The sequence below is a fragment of the Mobula hypostoma genome, chromosome 9, assembly GCF_963921235.1.
Source record: "Mobula hypostoma chromosome 9, sMobHyp1.1, whole genome shotgun sequence".
Taxonomy (NCBI): Eukaryota; Metazoa; Chordata; class Chondrichthyes; order Myliobatiformes; family Myliobatidae; genus Mobula; species Mobula hypostoma.
In genome coordinates this window covers 102301495-102317541 of record NC_086105.1, presented here as the reverse complement: position 1 = coordinate 102317541, position 16047 = coordinate 102301495, and the positions used below count along the sequence as shown (strand labels likewise).

The following is a 16047-nucleotide window of genomic DNA, read 5'->3' as shown; positions in this document are numbered from 1 at the left end:
ATTTGATATGTATGCAGTATACAATCTGAAATTCTTACTCTTCACAGACATCCACAAAACAAGAAACCCCATGGAATGAATAATAGAAACATTGAAGCCCCAACACCCACTCCCCACTGCCTTTGCACGGGCAGCAGCAAAAACATCAGCCCCTTACTCACACCAGCAGACGCACTGACCCCCTATCCTACTCCACCCCACTATGCAAGCAACAGCAGAAGCCCCCTGAAGATACCTTGATCCAGAATCCATCAAAACTACGGGATGGTGAATGATTCCACATAAACATAATGTGATCCAGCTCTGATGGAGTTGGAGACAAATCAAGGTGAGGGAAGCCCATGGACCTGAAGAACGTCACTATACTCAAGGAAATGCTTGTAAACTAATCTTACACACTTGTTTTCATTCTCAGTGTGAACACACACAGGAAGGGCTCCCTTCCCCCAAGGCTTTGGAATTCGATATTCATGATGCATGGTTTGTGGGATTAAAAACAGCATTCAACTGCCCTGAAAACAACCAACAAAAGGCTAATGACTGTCATCAGAGCACTCATTCTCCTGGCTGCCAGGAGTCCAGTGCATCACTGCTGGATGAAATATCAAGCAGATATTTCTGTGTTTTTTTATAAGATCTTGTTGAACGGAAGTGTGAATATTTTGCATAACCATCCATAAATTGTGAAGCTTTGCACATCTTAACAGATGTTTCTACCTTGTTTACCTTTAAGACAACTTTGTACGTATTTATAGCTACTTTTATGACTTAAATAAGGCTGTCTCTCTATTTTACAAGACCAGAAAGAATTGCAAACTGATGATGTAAAGATAAACTTTATGAGCAACAAGTTTTTATTGCACTGAAGTAATTGCAAGCTTACAAGTTCTCCAACATCAACAAACATTTTGCAAATTACATTGAATACTATAAACAGAGTTCAATTGATAAAATAACATTCTTCTGTTGTATGAATATTGGTAAATTTATATTTGAAAAGGTATATATTTGCATATACAGTCCCAACAAATATATCATTTGGAAATAAAAGCAGAAAATGCAGGAGATATTCAGAAGATTGGGCAGTGCTGATGGAAAGAGGCCTGCCCACGCCAGACATTCTCTCCTCTCCCATCGGGCAGAAAATACAAAAGCCTGAAAGCACAGACAGCTTCTATCTTGCTCTTATGAGTGTCCTGAATGGACAATAAAATGGGTCTTGACCTCACAACCTGCCTCATTATGCACTTGCACTTTCTCTGTAGCTTTTACACTTAATTCTGCATTTTTATTGTTTTAACTGTTCTACCTCATTGTACTGTGTAATGATTTGACCCGTATGCAAGACAGATTTTTCATTGGATCTTGGTACATGGCTGATAAGTTTTCAGCAGTTCCAATGACACTTAACCTGCTGAATATTTCTCAGAGTTTTATTTTCATTTCAGATTGTAAGCATATTTCTTTCTTTTAATTCTATTTAGTTTACATTGCTACAACCATTCTGATTAAATATTACAAGCTTTATATTTTGAATATTATTATGGGTTGCCATTGATTCAACTACAGATTGCAGAAGAGAAGGGACAAAATAAAACAAGTTCTATTCAAATGCAGGTACTGAGTCTCATATCTTAACGTCAAGAATGTATCAAACTACGGTTCTCTTCAGTGTACACATTTAGGTTAGAAATTGACAATAATCATTGCAAACCACATTAAAAATCTGAGCATGATATTATTACAGAGAACAAAGAGTTTAGAGTCAGCAGCACCTTTTATGGGTCAACAGTATAGACACAATAAGGGCAAACAGCATCCGCCTTCTTCCCAATACCAGCATACAGGTGTTAAGTCTTGTGAGAAAAGAATCATATAAAATTGCTGGAGGGAGTGCAAGCTGAAAAGTGACTGGATTTGGAGACACATGGGCGTACAAATTTCAGAGTAAAAGGAATGATTATGATATTAAAATGGAGCATATCAAGCTATAATAGATTCACAAGTGACTACAAATGCAGGAATCTGGAGCAACACACAAAAACCCAGAGGAACTCAATGGCTTAGGCAGCATCTGTGGAGGGAGATGTACAGTCCAGATGAAGGTGCTCAATCCAACAGGCTAACTGTCCGTTTCTCTCCATTGATGCTTCCTGACCCATTGAGTTGCTCTGGCTAGTTGTGTGGCTATATCATACCACAGTTCTTTGGCAATCATTCATCATAACAAATTAAATTGGTCCAGGTTTCTGTGTGTCTTTTGAATTGAAATGTGCTTTAATTTAAAACATATTTAAATATTACTTACAAAATTATGCAAGTTAATCAAGTGATTCACAAAATTACTTTTTACTTTGATGCAATTTAAGAGAGGTGAGTAATAGATTTTGTTTTGATATTCCTCATTCTTTATTCACCAACTAAAATGTACTAATATTCTGATTATGTTAATATATGTCTTACATACATTAGTGATGATAAGGGGCAATTAATTCCTCAGTTGTTGGAGTAGCAACATGTGCAGCATGAATGCTGCATAAATCTAGCTAGCAGCTTCAAGTTCCTTGTAGCAATTCTCAAGGTATTTGTAAATTATATTAAACAACTTCTGCCAGGATTCTTGCATCTCAGGTGTAAAGCTTGTTCCCAATGACTCTGTCAGAATTTTGAGGATTACATTAAATATAACCTGCAGTAACAAAACAAACACAAAGAAAAATATGAGAATGTAAAAGTCGACTTTGAAGAAAATGAGTACACTGTTCTTCATTTTAATCGGTGTAACTATCCACTTTCAATTTAAAGAACCTAACTGTGGTTCGGAAGCTGTTGAGTGCTGGATATGCACATGCAATAAGGGAGTGGAGGGTGGAATTAATACAGAGGATGGAGAAATGTTTTTTTTTCAAAACCAGAAATAATGACAGGCATTATAATAATGGTACAATTCTAAATGGGCAGAGGGCAGAAGCATAGGTAGTATTCTGACTACATCTTTGAAGATGGTTTTTTTGCAGTTCCAATCAAAAGTCCTTGACCTGGCGCAGTAATAATTGGTACTTTCCCCACAGGTACTAACTGACTTGCTGAATATCTGCAGCATTCCACCTTTATTTGAAGATGACAGGACAGGTTCATAATGCTGTGAAATAGGGCATTAAAAATTCTGGGCTTTTTAAATGGAGGCCAAGTGCACAAAGATAGTGTAAATACGGTTAATCTTTATAAATTGTTTGGGAATACTGATTCCAATGCAGGGCATCATATTATTTTAAGGCCTTTAGAGAGGGTGCAGAGAAAATGAACTCAAATAATGTCAAGTACAAGGGACCATTTATGTGGAGAGACTATTCTCTTTGGAGCACTGCATGTTATCAATGATAAATCTGTTTAAAACTAAGTATATGATACATAGAAATAGTTTCCTTAAGGAGAAGTGGGTATAAAAGACTAAAATCTGAGGAGAATTTTTATACATACTCTTATGAACAGGAATTCATTGACTGAATGAATGGTAGAAACAGACTTACTAATAACATTCACCAGGAAGTTGGACAAAACAGTTGGAAAGTTAAAAGTTGCTGCGGAACTTTGGTGGTTCAGGCATATAATGTGCTAAGTGCCTCCCTAATTCTAAAATTCCAGTGTCAGAACTGTGCTGAAACACTTTATCTGGAGAAGTGGGTAACTCTGGTTCTTAGATCACCAATAACACAGCTGGCAAGCTGTTACATTCCAGAACATTTGCTGCTTTAACCCAATGAGTAAAGTTGACTTGACTTGCATTATTTAATCAGCACTCACGGGTTCCTAGCTTGGGGTCTATGGACCCCTTGCTTAATGGTGCTGGTCGACGGCAGAAAAAAAAGGACTGGTAACCTCTGCAGGATGATGACACTTCATAGCTTGGAAACAGGATGATCTTTCTGCCTATTCTTCCTGCTGGCCAATTTACAATCACTCGTTAGAGCACAAGGCAATTCACAATGGATCAGGAATTCTTATAACGTGGGAACAGAATGGCCATCAAACACCTATTCACACTAATCTTACACTATCCTTAATCTCCCCTCATTCCCATCAATTGTCCCTCAGATTCTACCATTCATCCACAACCGTGGCAATTTACAGCAGCCAATTAATTTACCAAACCGCACATCTTTGGGGTGTGGGAGGGAACTAGATACCCAAAGGAAATACATGCGATCACAGAGAGAATGTGCAAATTGTTCATAGACAGATCAAATATCAGGGCTGAGGCGGATCACTGAAGCTGTGAGGCAGCAAGTCTACCAGCTGCAAGACTGCCCTACACATAAATGTGTGGTGGATAGCTTTGTATACTTTTTGCATTGCATGAATCTAGTCCTGTTGATACTCCACCAAGATTGATATCTTCCCCTGAGGTATGATGAGGAACAACTTCCAATATTGAATTATATTTTTAAAAAGTGTTACTTAATGGCCCTTGTCATTATTATTAGTTGTTTTATTATTTCAATGACATAAGCTTTTTGATGATAAAATATTGTAGGAATACAAAGGGAGCTATACAATATGAGGTTAGTATGGGAGAATGGCACTGAGGTAACAGATCTGCCATGATCTTGTTTTTCGATAGAGCAGAAATGAGAGGACAAATGACCCACTTATGCTTCAATATCTAATATTCTTATGAAATGACAGTACTCTTAGTTCAGCACGGACTAGAAGGGCCGAGATGGCCTGTCTCCGTGCTGTAATTGTTATATGGTTATATTTGGTTGTTATATGGTTAAATATCAAAGTGGCTTTTTAAAAACATTTTCTCAGTGTTGAACTCAAAAAGTTTATATTTAACATTATAACATAAACGTTAAGTGTATAGTCCAGAGCCCAAACAAACACATTAGTCACAGCATTTTCAGTAATTACAAAGCAGGTCACACAGTACAAATAATAATATGGAGTGCACCAGAAATTAAAAGATGCTGAAAGCTAAGAGAAGCTGCCAGACCATTAACTGAACATTATATTTTAATTTGTAACATGTATTGAGGAGATATAGTAATAGAGTCATCATTTCAGATGACATTATTATTTGGATTTTCTTTTCCTATCCCAAATGGCTGTTATTTTTCAATTTATTTTTCCAAACTGTAGTTATTATAATGGGCATGTTATATTAGATACTGCTGAATCAAGCAAACCAGTAAACAATTTAAAGTTAGGAAATTGATTAAAGCAATTATATTCGATTTATTTGTTATTTGTATTTAAACCTTTACATATTATTAACCTAGCCTGGATATATTTTACTCAAACTATATTTGTATACTTGTTTTCATGCTAGTTTTAAGTTTGCTTATCAACAGCTATAGAGATTCACAAACTTAATGTCTTGGCTACCAACAATACCTCTCCTTGTGGCAACTTACTGAGAACTAACTATATTTTCATAAAGCTGATGTTTAGTTGACTCCAAATTGAATTAAAGGACCAGATTATTAGATCAGTAGCATGACTAAATTTTCCATAACATTACCTAACTCCCATACTTCCTCAGCACTTCAGTTGTTGACAAGCCCATCCATTACTTTTTGACCTCTCCAATGAATTTCCAACTAGTTGCCCATCTTATGTGGTCTACGGACCTTAAACCCTTCCAAATCTCAGCTGCTGATAGTCTTCCGCCTGGTCACTGCTACCCATATTTGTTGACATACACAAAATTGCAATTAAACAATGCCTCAATTTAACTGTTCCTGTGTTTTTAAACCAAGTCACTCCTGGCCTCCATAGCTTCCTCAGTTCAAATATCTGGCCTTCTGCACAGCACCAATTTAATCCTTGCACTATTGGAGACTAAAACCTTTTTTTCCTAAACCCCTCTGCTGTTCTTTCTTTTTTTAAAGATTCTTATTAAACTACTAATGAGGCTTTTGGTCATTTACCTACTGATTTCTTATTTGATACAATGTCAGATTTTGTCTGGTAATGTTCATATAAGGATTAATGCAATACGTAAGACTTTGTGGAGATTTCTTTTTATCGAGCTGTATAAATTGTGAATTTGTTGAGAAAATAAACAAAGACATACACTGTGCAAATCAGAGACTTACCTGAAAGTTCTGTACTTCCACTTTATGATTATAAACATGCCTTTCTGCCAAGTCTGTCAGAACGACGCAGGCTGAGTCCCAATCATCCAGGTTCTCCACAATGTCATTCAGTCGGTTCATCACTGCCTTGCCATGTCTCTTGATCTGAGCTGATTTTTGCATTTCTTCTGGAGTTGAAATGTTCTTAAAATTTTTGAAGTACTTCTTTGTTTCAGGGTGATCTGTAAACAATCTGATCCACACAAGTTAAGTATTTTTTTAATTCATTGGCAATAATAGTACAGAGATCTCTTTTAACTAAATAAAATGGTGTGTTACTTTTAACTGAATTTAAAGAGATTGAAAACAATGACATTCAGAAATAACTTTTATAATTTTAAAATCTGGTAGTTTATATTGCATTGTAGAAAACAGCAATAGTCATCAAGAAAGGTAATAGTACCTGATTACACTCTCCAAATCTCCAACTACTTACTTATATAGAGAGGAGCAATGGAAGAGAAGAGGAAGAGAACAAAGGTGGCAGCGGAGAAAACAATCAGACCTCTGGGCATCACAGTGATTAACAGAAGTGTCTTTTCCAGTGGTCAGACGACCAGTTTCTCTCACAGAATTGTGTGGCACAGTGAGAGGGTTAAGCCTATAAGTGGTATTGGTTTCAATTTAAGAAGTTCCAGAAATAGTTGGGAGATTACATTATCCATTGAGAAAGCAGACAATATTATTATGCCGAATCTACAAATTGGTGAAAAATGGAAATATTGGACAAAATGACAAAAATATTCATATTCAAAATGAAACTGTTCAAAAGCCTGTTTCCGTGCTGTAATTGTTATATGGTTATATATGGAAACAAGATATTAGGGTGTTAAGAAAAACTTCTGAGCTATGGAGATAAAAATAAATGTAAGAAATTGTAGTAGGAATCAGTGAAACTGGTAGCTTTCCGTTTGTATAGACTTCTGTAGGTAGTAGGATACTAATCATGACAATTTAGTCAGCTCCATCTTGGGCTCTAGCCTCCGTAGTATCCAGGACATCTTCAAGGAGTGGTGCCTCAAAAAGGTGGCATCCATCATTAAAGACCCCCATCACCTACTTAGTCCTCATTGTTACCATCAGGAAGGAGGTACAGGAGCCTGAAGGCACACACTCAGTTATTCAGAAACAGCTCCTTCCCTCTGTCACTAGGTTTCTGAATAGACATTGAACTACCACTACTTACTTTTTAAATTTTTGTACTACTTATTTAATTTAACTATTTCATATATATACAGTATACACTTACCGTAATTCAGTTTTTTCTCTATTATTATGTACTGTAATGTTACTGCTGCAGCAGCAAAGACAACAAATTTCACGACATATGCCAGTGATGTTAAACCTGATTTTGACTCTGATTGAGTTAGTTCCTGAGAATTAATTTAGAGATCCAATGGTTTAAAGAAAGAAATGAAACTCATCTACTACAATTGTATAAAGGTGGAAGTTATGTGAATAATAGCTTTTCTTTGTTTGCAACTTATGTGTTCACGTTTTAGATTTGTAAATATATATTGTTTAAAGATAGTTTGGATATCGCAATTATTAGCAATTCATCTAACTAAGTAATAAATGATATGCTAAGAGGATTGTTTGACATTATCGATGAACCTTACCTTTACCTTGTATCTTCGTCCACTAGTCATTAGCATTTGATGATAAGTTTTTCCAGTAATAATGTAATAATGACTTTCACACTTTGGCCAAGCAATAACCCTGTAGCTACGCTGATAGTACTTAATTTAGTGGATGCATTTTGAAATAACAAGATACATTTTGATTTAAATGGATGCACACTATAACATGCATGAAACATCTACATAGAATGAAGTCAATTAGCAAAATTAAACAAGGAAAGGGTATTAAATATGTACTGAATATTCTCTTAATGTGGTACATCATTATTTTGAGCTGCAGTGCAAGGTGCTTAAGATTGTTACAGAAAATTCCCTTATGCATCTAGTTTCATTGCTAAGACCATGCAAGTAGCTTGATGAGACTCAAGTGAGCATTTCTTTAAGTAAAACCAAGCTGACATCATGATGCTGCTTGAACAGTGGCAGAGCCACATTCAAATCAATGTGTTGCATGTGGCTTTGTGATTTTACCAACATACAATTCAATACTGCAGGGTGATACTAGTGCTGCATTTTGTCCAGAATGGCATCCTATACACGCAAGCATGTTTTTGACACAAGAACCAAGATACATTACTCCAGATGTTACCATATGCACAGCTAATAGCTGTTGGAAGCACTGGAGCAAATAGATCTTGTTCTCAGTCAGTAGACATCAGCACAGACATTTTGAAGCTCACTGCTCCTGCTGCTAAGTTATGACCAATGTTACAATGAAGTAGAAAGAAGGAACCACTGTTGGTAAAATCTAAAAATGAATTCAACTACTTACTGATACAGGCTGGCACAGCAGCACGGTAGTTACCACAACATTCTACAGTACCAGGTTCAATTCCCGCTGCTGACTGTAAGGAGTTTGTACATTCTCCCCGTGAGTGCGTGGGTTTCCTCGGGGTACTACGGTTCCCTCCCACAGTACAAAGACATATCAGTTGGTAGGTTAATTGGTCATTGTAAACGTCCCGTGATTTGGCTAGGATTAAATCGCAGGATTGCTGGGCGGAGCAGCTTGAAGGGCCGCAAGGGCCTATTCCACGCTGAATCTCAATAAGTAAAATTTCTCATAGCTAATGCTGTGATCAATCAAACACTTGGCCATTTCTGCACTTCTTTAAACTTCCTAAGATCTGTGTGGTGTGAAGTGGGTTTGAAGTTCCTCTGTAAAGCTATGCATCAGAAATCTTTATTAAGAGATAACCAAGAGGATCAATATACAGACTTTAGCAAGGTCTTTGACAAGATCCCATATGTGAGGCTAGTCTGGAAAGTTAGATTGCAAGGGACCCCAAAGAGAGATACTTAATTAGATTCATAATTGGCTTGAAGGTAGAAGATAGTAGTGGTGGCATTCAGACTGGAAGCCTGGGACCAGAGGTGTGCCACAGGGATTGGTAGCTGGCACAGAGTTGTTTTTCATTTCTATAAATGAGTGGATGAGAACGTAGTCATATAAATCCTGTATGTGATCTATGTCACTCTGAGATAGCTTCCTTAACTCATATGTTTTGGTCTTGCCCTTTGCTGAAGAAATACTGGGACGATATCTTTGATATTATTTCAACTGTTTTGAATATTGATTTACAACCTCATCCTATTACTGCAATCTTTGGTTTACCAATGATAGAACAACGTCATCTGACCCCCTCAGCTTGTCGGATGATTGCTTTTGTTACACTAATGACTAGAAGATCCATATTATTGAATTGGAAAGAGATTAATCCTCCTACTACATTTCAATGGTTTTCTCAAACTATGTCTTGCTTAAATTTAGAAAAAATTAGAAGCGTCATTTACGACCCTTCTATTAAATTTGAAGAGATTTGGAGACCATTTATTCAATACTTTCATATGATGTAATTTGACCCTTTCCAATTCTATTTTGTTACTCCATATATGGGGAGAGGAGCGGAGTTAACAACACTAATGCTCTTATCTGAGGTATCATAAAAGCCCATTCTTATTCTTTTTTTTTCTTTAGTTTAGTTTTAGTTTTCTTCTAGTTGGTTTAGATTTTTTCTCTTTTGGGGTATAATTTTTTTTTCTTTTTTCATGATATTTTTATATTTTCATTTTATATTTTCCGATATTATATTTGTACTTTTTGAGATTTTGGGAGGCTCATTAATTATGTGTCAATTGAGCTTATACTTGTATAAACTATTTATCAATAATGTAATCCCAATTGCTCTGTATCTATTTTCTGTAATGTTTATGATGCTGAAATTAATAAAAAGATTCAACGAGAGAGAGCGTAGAAATAACAAGAGGCTAGAGGAAAATATTTCCACTGCCTGGGCCACTCTAGACGAACAGAGGAGCAGCTAGCATGCCGGATTTGAAGATCTGAGATAACTGCATAACTTCATAATGTCAGCAGAGCCTCTTTCCAGGTACTTTTAATTGTCTTTTGGGGTAGATCAAACAGCACTAAAGCAAGAAGATCCAACTTTGAACTGCAATATCACAGCACTGGAGGGACCAGCACAGGGTTGCTTGCTGATGTTAAACATCAGCGAAGTGTAGGATGTCTTGTTAGTGGATGTGCCATTGGAAAGTATGAACTCTTTCAGCATTAAGCCCTGCGTACAGATGGTTTTGAACCCCTCCATGCTCCCTGTGGTTTCACACTCTAAATATTCCATTGTGATTGCTTTTCAGGTTTCTGCTGTAGCTTGTTCCGATGTCCCAGAGCACTCAAGTGTTCTTCAGCAAAACTTGCATGTGCTTTTGTGTTCCACTACGTTCCTCTCCCTGTCCTGGCTGAAGGTCATTTAATGTCTAATGTCTCACCACGAGCAATGAGGGGGCATGAGGAAGGTGAGGAGGAGGATTAAGGTGATCATGCTCACATCATCTATCATTTCAGCACCATCATCAAAGATTGTACTACTGTTGCAGAACGCTGTCACTTCCATGAGGATAGATACTTGTATCTGTGACTGCTGTACTCCTGTTAGTTAGTCTCTGATGCATTCTAGCTCCTATGCAAGGGAAAGGAAATATATGCATTGCATTCAGTGTGCTAGAGTGAACATACATCATGTTCATGACCCAGCGGTGTAACTCTGTGGTCAGTTTAAATCTTCTGTTCTCACGTCTATTTCTTCCTTCTTCAACATGGCTTGGGTCTTGTCAGGAGTCTGTGATCTGCAGCTGTACTCAAACTATGTAGATTCTTACCCTTTGGAACACGCTGAGCAGCCTGCGTTTCAGAATCTACAGGTGCGGCCTGGAAGACATGTGACTTCGGGGCGCAGCCCTGTGGACGACCTGATTTCTCACCGAATGAAGTGTCACAGGAGATCAAAGCATCGAGACAGCGGGCGCAGCCATTGAGGCCCCTGCACTCGAACCATCGCTCTGTCTGTCTCTCTCTCTCTCTCTATGGTGAGGGAGTTTGGTGCTGACTCTCAAGTTGGGGGATCTCGAAATAAATGATGCTGCAGACCGTAGCATCAAAGCAGCGAGCTGTTAGCCCCCTCTCTCACTGTGGCAGGAGTGATATCTCCTCCCCCCTCATTAGAGGGCATGTTGAAGTGTTGGGATGGACAGTAATCTTTGATGGTCTTTTGGTTCTGGGGGCTTGCTTTGCTTGGTGGGTGGTGGGGTAGCTAATGCTTTTTGCTGAAAGGAGGATTGATGCTTTGCTGCTGCTTGTGCCTGGGAGGAGGGGGCTTTGGGGTTCTAACATTGTTCTGTCATTCATCCTTTGTTTTTCTTCTCTCTCTGTTTCATGGATGTCTGTGAAGAGTAAGGATTTCGGGTTGTATACTGTATACCTTCTCTGACATTAAACTGAATCAATGAGAACCACTGATCAGTGACCACTTAGATAGAGAGCTCAGTTTCCTCAAACTGGAGGAAAAAGTGTACTTATGGTGAGACATTAGATGTAGGTGACCTGCAGTCAGGAGAGGGAGAGGAAAGTTGTGAAATGCAGCAGCATATGCAAGTTTTGCTGAACAGCACTCCGGTGCTCCGGGGCACTGATCGGGACAAGCTGCAACAGAAATCTGATAAGCAAACACAATGGTACCTGGCTTCCGGTGCCATATTTAACATCTGTGAACCCGTGCTGACTGTTGAATCTCAATTTGCAGCTTCCCCACACTGAATTCCTGCAAGCATCTGCTACTGTCACAATGACGGAAATGGAAGCTTATTTACTGTACTCTGCTCCTTCTCAACTTGCTAGTCTCCACTGGCTGCTTCTTCCAAAATGAACTAAGCTCACGGTTCACATGCTTAGCCAAGTCAAAGTAAAGCTGAGTTTAATATCATATGCACAAGTACAATGAAAATTACCCGCAACAGCTTCACAGGCACACAGCGTCTGATACACGACGATCACAAGAAAAACAGATATTAAACATGAATTGTACAAGAAACAATGTAATTGGAACAAAATAATGAAAGTACATTGTAGTGCAAAATGGTCAAACATTCCACTCTCTTTGTCCACCCTATCATACTTCCCTATAGCACATAAAACATACAGTATATTCCACGGTCTATTGGTAGAATCTTGTGCATCCCTGCTTTTGAATTTTCCATGCCTTAATAGGTTAGGTGCTTCCATGTATTTTATTTTGATAATTACAACCCCATTAAACATCCCAAATGTGATGTGTTCAATCATGCATTCTGACAATTCTACTAATCTTCCACTGGTATAGGCCCATCCTCTCATGTATGTCGTGCTTCAGGATATTAAATGGTAACACTGTGACAGAGCTGGATATCATGGGATATAACAGTGAAAAGGAAGGTTTGAGGTACACATTCAGTCACATCCTGGTTGAATGGCAGAGCAGACTCAGTGTATGAATAAGACAATTTTGCATGAATTACGAAAGAAAGATTACAAATAGAAATAAAAAAGGCACAGAGTGTAAACATTGCAACAACAATCATCGGAGTCAATATTTTATAGGGAAAACAAGACAGAACTGAACTTCATACCAAAAGAAACTAAATCAAGAGACATATTTTCATTTATCTCAATCATTGTACAAATGTGAATAAGTTTAGGATTCTACCTCAAGCTTTTAGCAAAGAAGTAAACTGTGTATTAAGACTTTACAAACCTATCTTTCTTTATCTTTTCTTGGGGGTTTGGGATGGAACTTACCATTACAGAGGATGGTGCAGCTGTACACTGAGGTGTTTTTTTTTACTTGATGTGGTCTTGTAACTCTGAGGGGTGTTGAAAGTAGAGGTGAGCGGTTCAGTGAGATCATATTGTGGATTTTGTAGAGGGTGTGGTTCCTAGAGGAAGATGTCAACTGCAGTAAGACAATGTGGGCAGCATCAACAAAGGTTGCAAGAAATGTAACAAAAATAGAAGAATTTTGTTTAAGAAACGTATAATGGAAAGGAATCATGAAAAGCATTAAGGATCCATAGTAAGTGAATGCAGAAAGCAGTGAAAGTTAACATATCATCGAGGGATAAGGGAAAATATATTGTTGGGGAGAAACTGGGCATTCAGATGTGAAGTGCAAGGAAAATATGCCAACATCACCCAAAAAATGGACAGAATAGGATCATGTATCATTGACAGAATAATAAAAGAACTGTTAATGTGGTGAAAGCTCTGTAGGAGGAGGATGCCCTTGGTATCTGAGGTAACTGGTGTGTAGAGTGACCACAATTCCTGCAGATCAAGGCTGTATTGCAAGTCCTAACTCTGCACCAGCAGTGCAAAGTGAGGACTCAGAATTCTTCTTTGAATATAGCAATACGTAATGGTGTTCATAATTCAATTAAAAATACATGTCTGTTAAACAACAAGAACTTTCATCATACTCATTTAGCCCAAAGAATACCATCTGCAGTGAATCATCCAGAAATCCTGCAGAGCAAAGGAAATGCTGGAGGGCACAATGTTGAGTACCACAGGACCTTCAGTAATGTGGGCATCATCATGTGACAGGTGACTAAGAAGTTCTACTTTAAAACTTTTGCAGCCAGCTACGTCACAACATACCCAGCTGTCAAATCAATAAATGCTTCTGATATTCAGAAACATTCAAGAACAAAGCTAAGAGAGTTGAATCAAACTATTTTCAAATAGCACACTCAAAAGAAGAAAGAAACAAGTAAAATGAAGTTTACAAAACTGTTACACTCTTCTCAACTCTCCCAGTTCCTGTCCTCTGTTGAAGTCAATGGAGGTCAGTGAACCAGACAAAAACATGGTACCAATTGTTCAGTCAGTTTCCCCTCTGCAGGTGGTGGAAATTATCTCAAATGCCCACTCGGTGATTGCGGCATTGCAGTCTTGACCCAAAATGCCCCAAACAGCTATTTGCACATACACGGCTTTCCTGACATTAGCTGCAATCTCCTTAGCACCATCCACAGCTTCCCAGCGTGAAAGGTGAACTTAGAGCATCATATAGTGCAGCACTGTCCAGGCTACTCCCAGTCCACAACATTGTGCTGATCTTGACACCAGTTTATAATAAATGTCCTCCTGTGTATCACTCATATACCCCAATTACCTGATGAGGAGTCTCAGGCTGAAACGACAACTGTTTATTCCTCTTCATAGATGCTGCCTGACCTGTTGCGTTTCTCCAGAGCATTTGTGAATGTTGTCTGGATTTCCAGCATCTGCAGAATCATATGTGTTTACCTCCATTCCCTTCACATTAAAGCCTTTTGAACTTCACCGAACAGCCTGTGCCAACTACTAACCCTGGTAACTTATTCCAAGCAGCTACCTTTCACTGTGTAGAAAACTTGCCTCTCGCCTCTTTAAGATTTCCCCTCCCCCCTGCACTAAATACATGCAAACCTTTCCAGAACTGCAGCCAGTTTTTGAAAACTTCACGAACACCCTCAACCACACTTGGATTCGAATTAATAAAACTTGCAGGAGAATCAATAATCACTCACAAAAGTTTCATCTGGAGAGAAATGAAAATGTGAAACAGTATTTAAATACATTTCCACAAGTCAGGGTGTACATGTAGTTTGATAAGCAGTTAACACTGAAATTAGGCTGAGCAACTTCGCTGTTGTTATTTCTCCATATTTAGCAATTTTCAACAGTTTCATTCAACTTTCCAAATTCCATCCATCATCTACAACCACTTTCAACGTTTGGTATTTATGATTCACTAAATATTCTGCAAAAAATGTAACAAGTTGTACACAAAACCAATAAATTGTACCTATTTGTGTGGAGTTTCTCACCTTTTTGAATAATACCTGATATCTATGTTCTCTTTTTAGACTAATGTACATTTATAGTATGTCTCTTTCTTTTAGGGAAAGGGTAAAACCAAGGCCCCAGTCCCCTCTGCAGAATTTGTAAGATCCTACAACACAATTTTACCAAGGGCCAATGCAGACATCCCTGGAATCGTAGTCAAAATGTAACCCTCAATAATAACAAGGCATCCGTCACCTGATATTATTGCTTGCTGAGTTAGACAATGCCAAGATGTCAAAAGTACTTAATTGGGCTTGTGAAAGGCGTTATTTAAATGTAACTCTCTTTAAGCATTTTGGCTCTATGTATTTTTTCCTATCCCTGCTGAGGTTACAAATCGTCCTTTTCGCTATAAGAAACCGGGTCTAAAAATAGATCTTATTGCTGCTTTGACATTAGTTGAGTGTTTATTTTTCTCTGAAAGAGGATGAGTGATATCAGTTCCTGGAGAGAAGAGTGGAGGAGGACTCGTGTGCACTGCAGCCGCCAAGAAAACAACAGGTAGAGAAGATTCACCCCTTACCTCAACACAACTGTCCTGCCGTTTGCTTCGGCATCTGCGAACAGCTTCTGCCAGATGCTGCGAACATGGCCTTTGTCGGCTTCTGTCAGGTCAGTCATGTTTGCAGCGATCGGTGAGAGAGCAGCCGGCAGCCTTTCTCTGATACGTGGTCCAGGCTGCCAGCGACTTTTAAGTTGTTACAAAGGTTCCTGCAATATCACGTGTCGCTTTGGAAATAACGCCCAATAGATCACAGTCATTGTAGATTTATTTTCCCGCCCCCCTCTCCTAGTGTATACTCAAGGGTTAATATTAAACGGACCTTCCAGATTGCGTGCAGCATGCACAGATTGCAAGTGGCGCTTTTTTCCCCCCTACATTACAAATTAATAACCGCGAACATTGCCTAGGAACCACCCAGTGCAGTCGGAGAGAGGGAGAGTGTCGGCGGAGGAGTGATCTGTATGCTGGAATGAATCGCAGCTCGCTGGATGACATTTCTTAGGTCAGAAATCCATTGCATAAGTGTTAGTTGGCATTGGA

General features: G+C 38.4%; 1 protein-coding gene across 1 annotated transcript; it reads right to left on the bottom strand.

Moving 5' to 3' along the window:
• Window positions 1-836: 836 nt before the first annotated feature.
• LOC134351903 (cytoglobin-2-like) lies at window positions 837-15763 on the bottom strand. Its single transcript, XM_063058797.1, has 3 exons — window positions 15526-15763; window positions 6102-6333; window positions 837-2689 (listed from the first exon to the last, which is right to left on the bottom strand). The coding sequence occupies exons 1-3, from the start codon at window positions 15621-15623 to the stop codon at window positions 2543-2545; spliced, it is 477 nt and encodes a 158-aa protein (XP_062914867.1). The 5' UTR covers window positions 15624-15763; the 3' UTR covers window positions 837-2542.
• Between the last annotated feature and the right edge of the window lie 284 nt (window positions 15764-16047).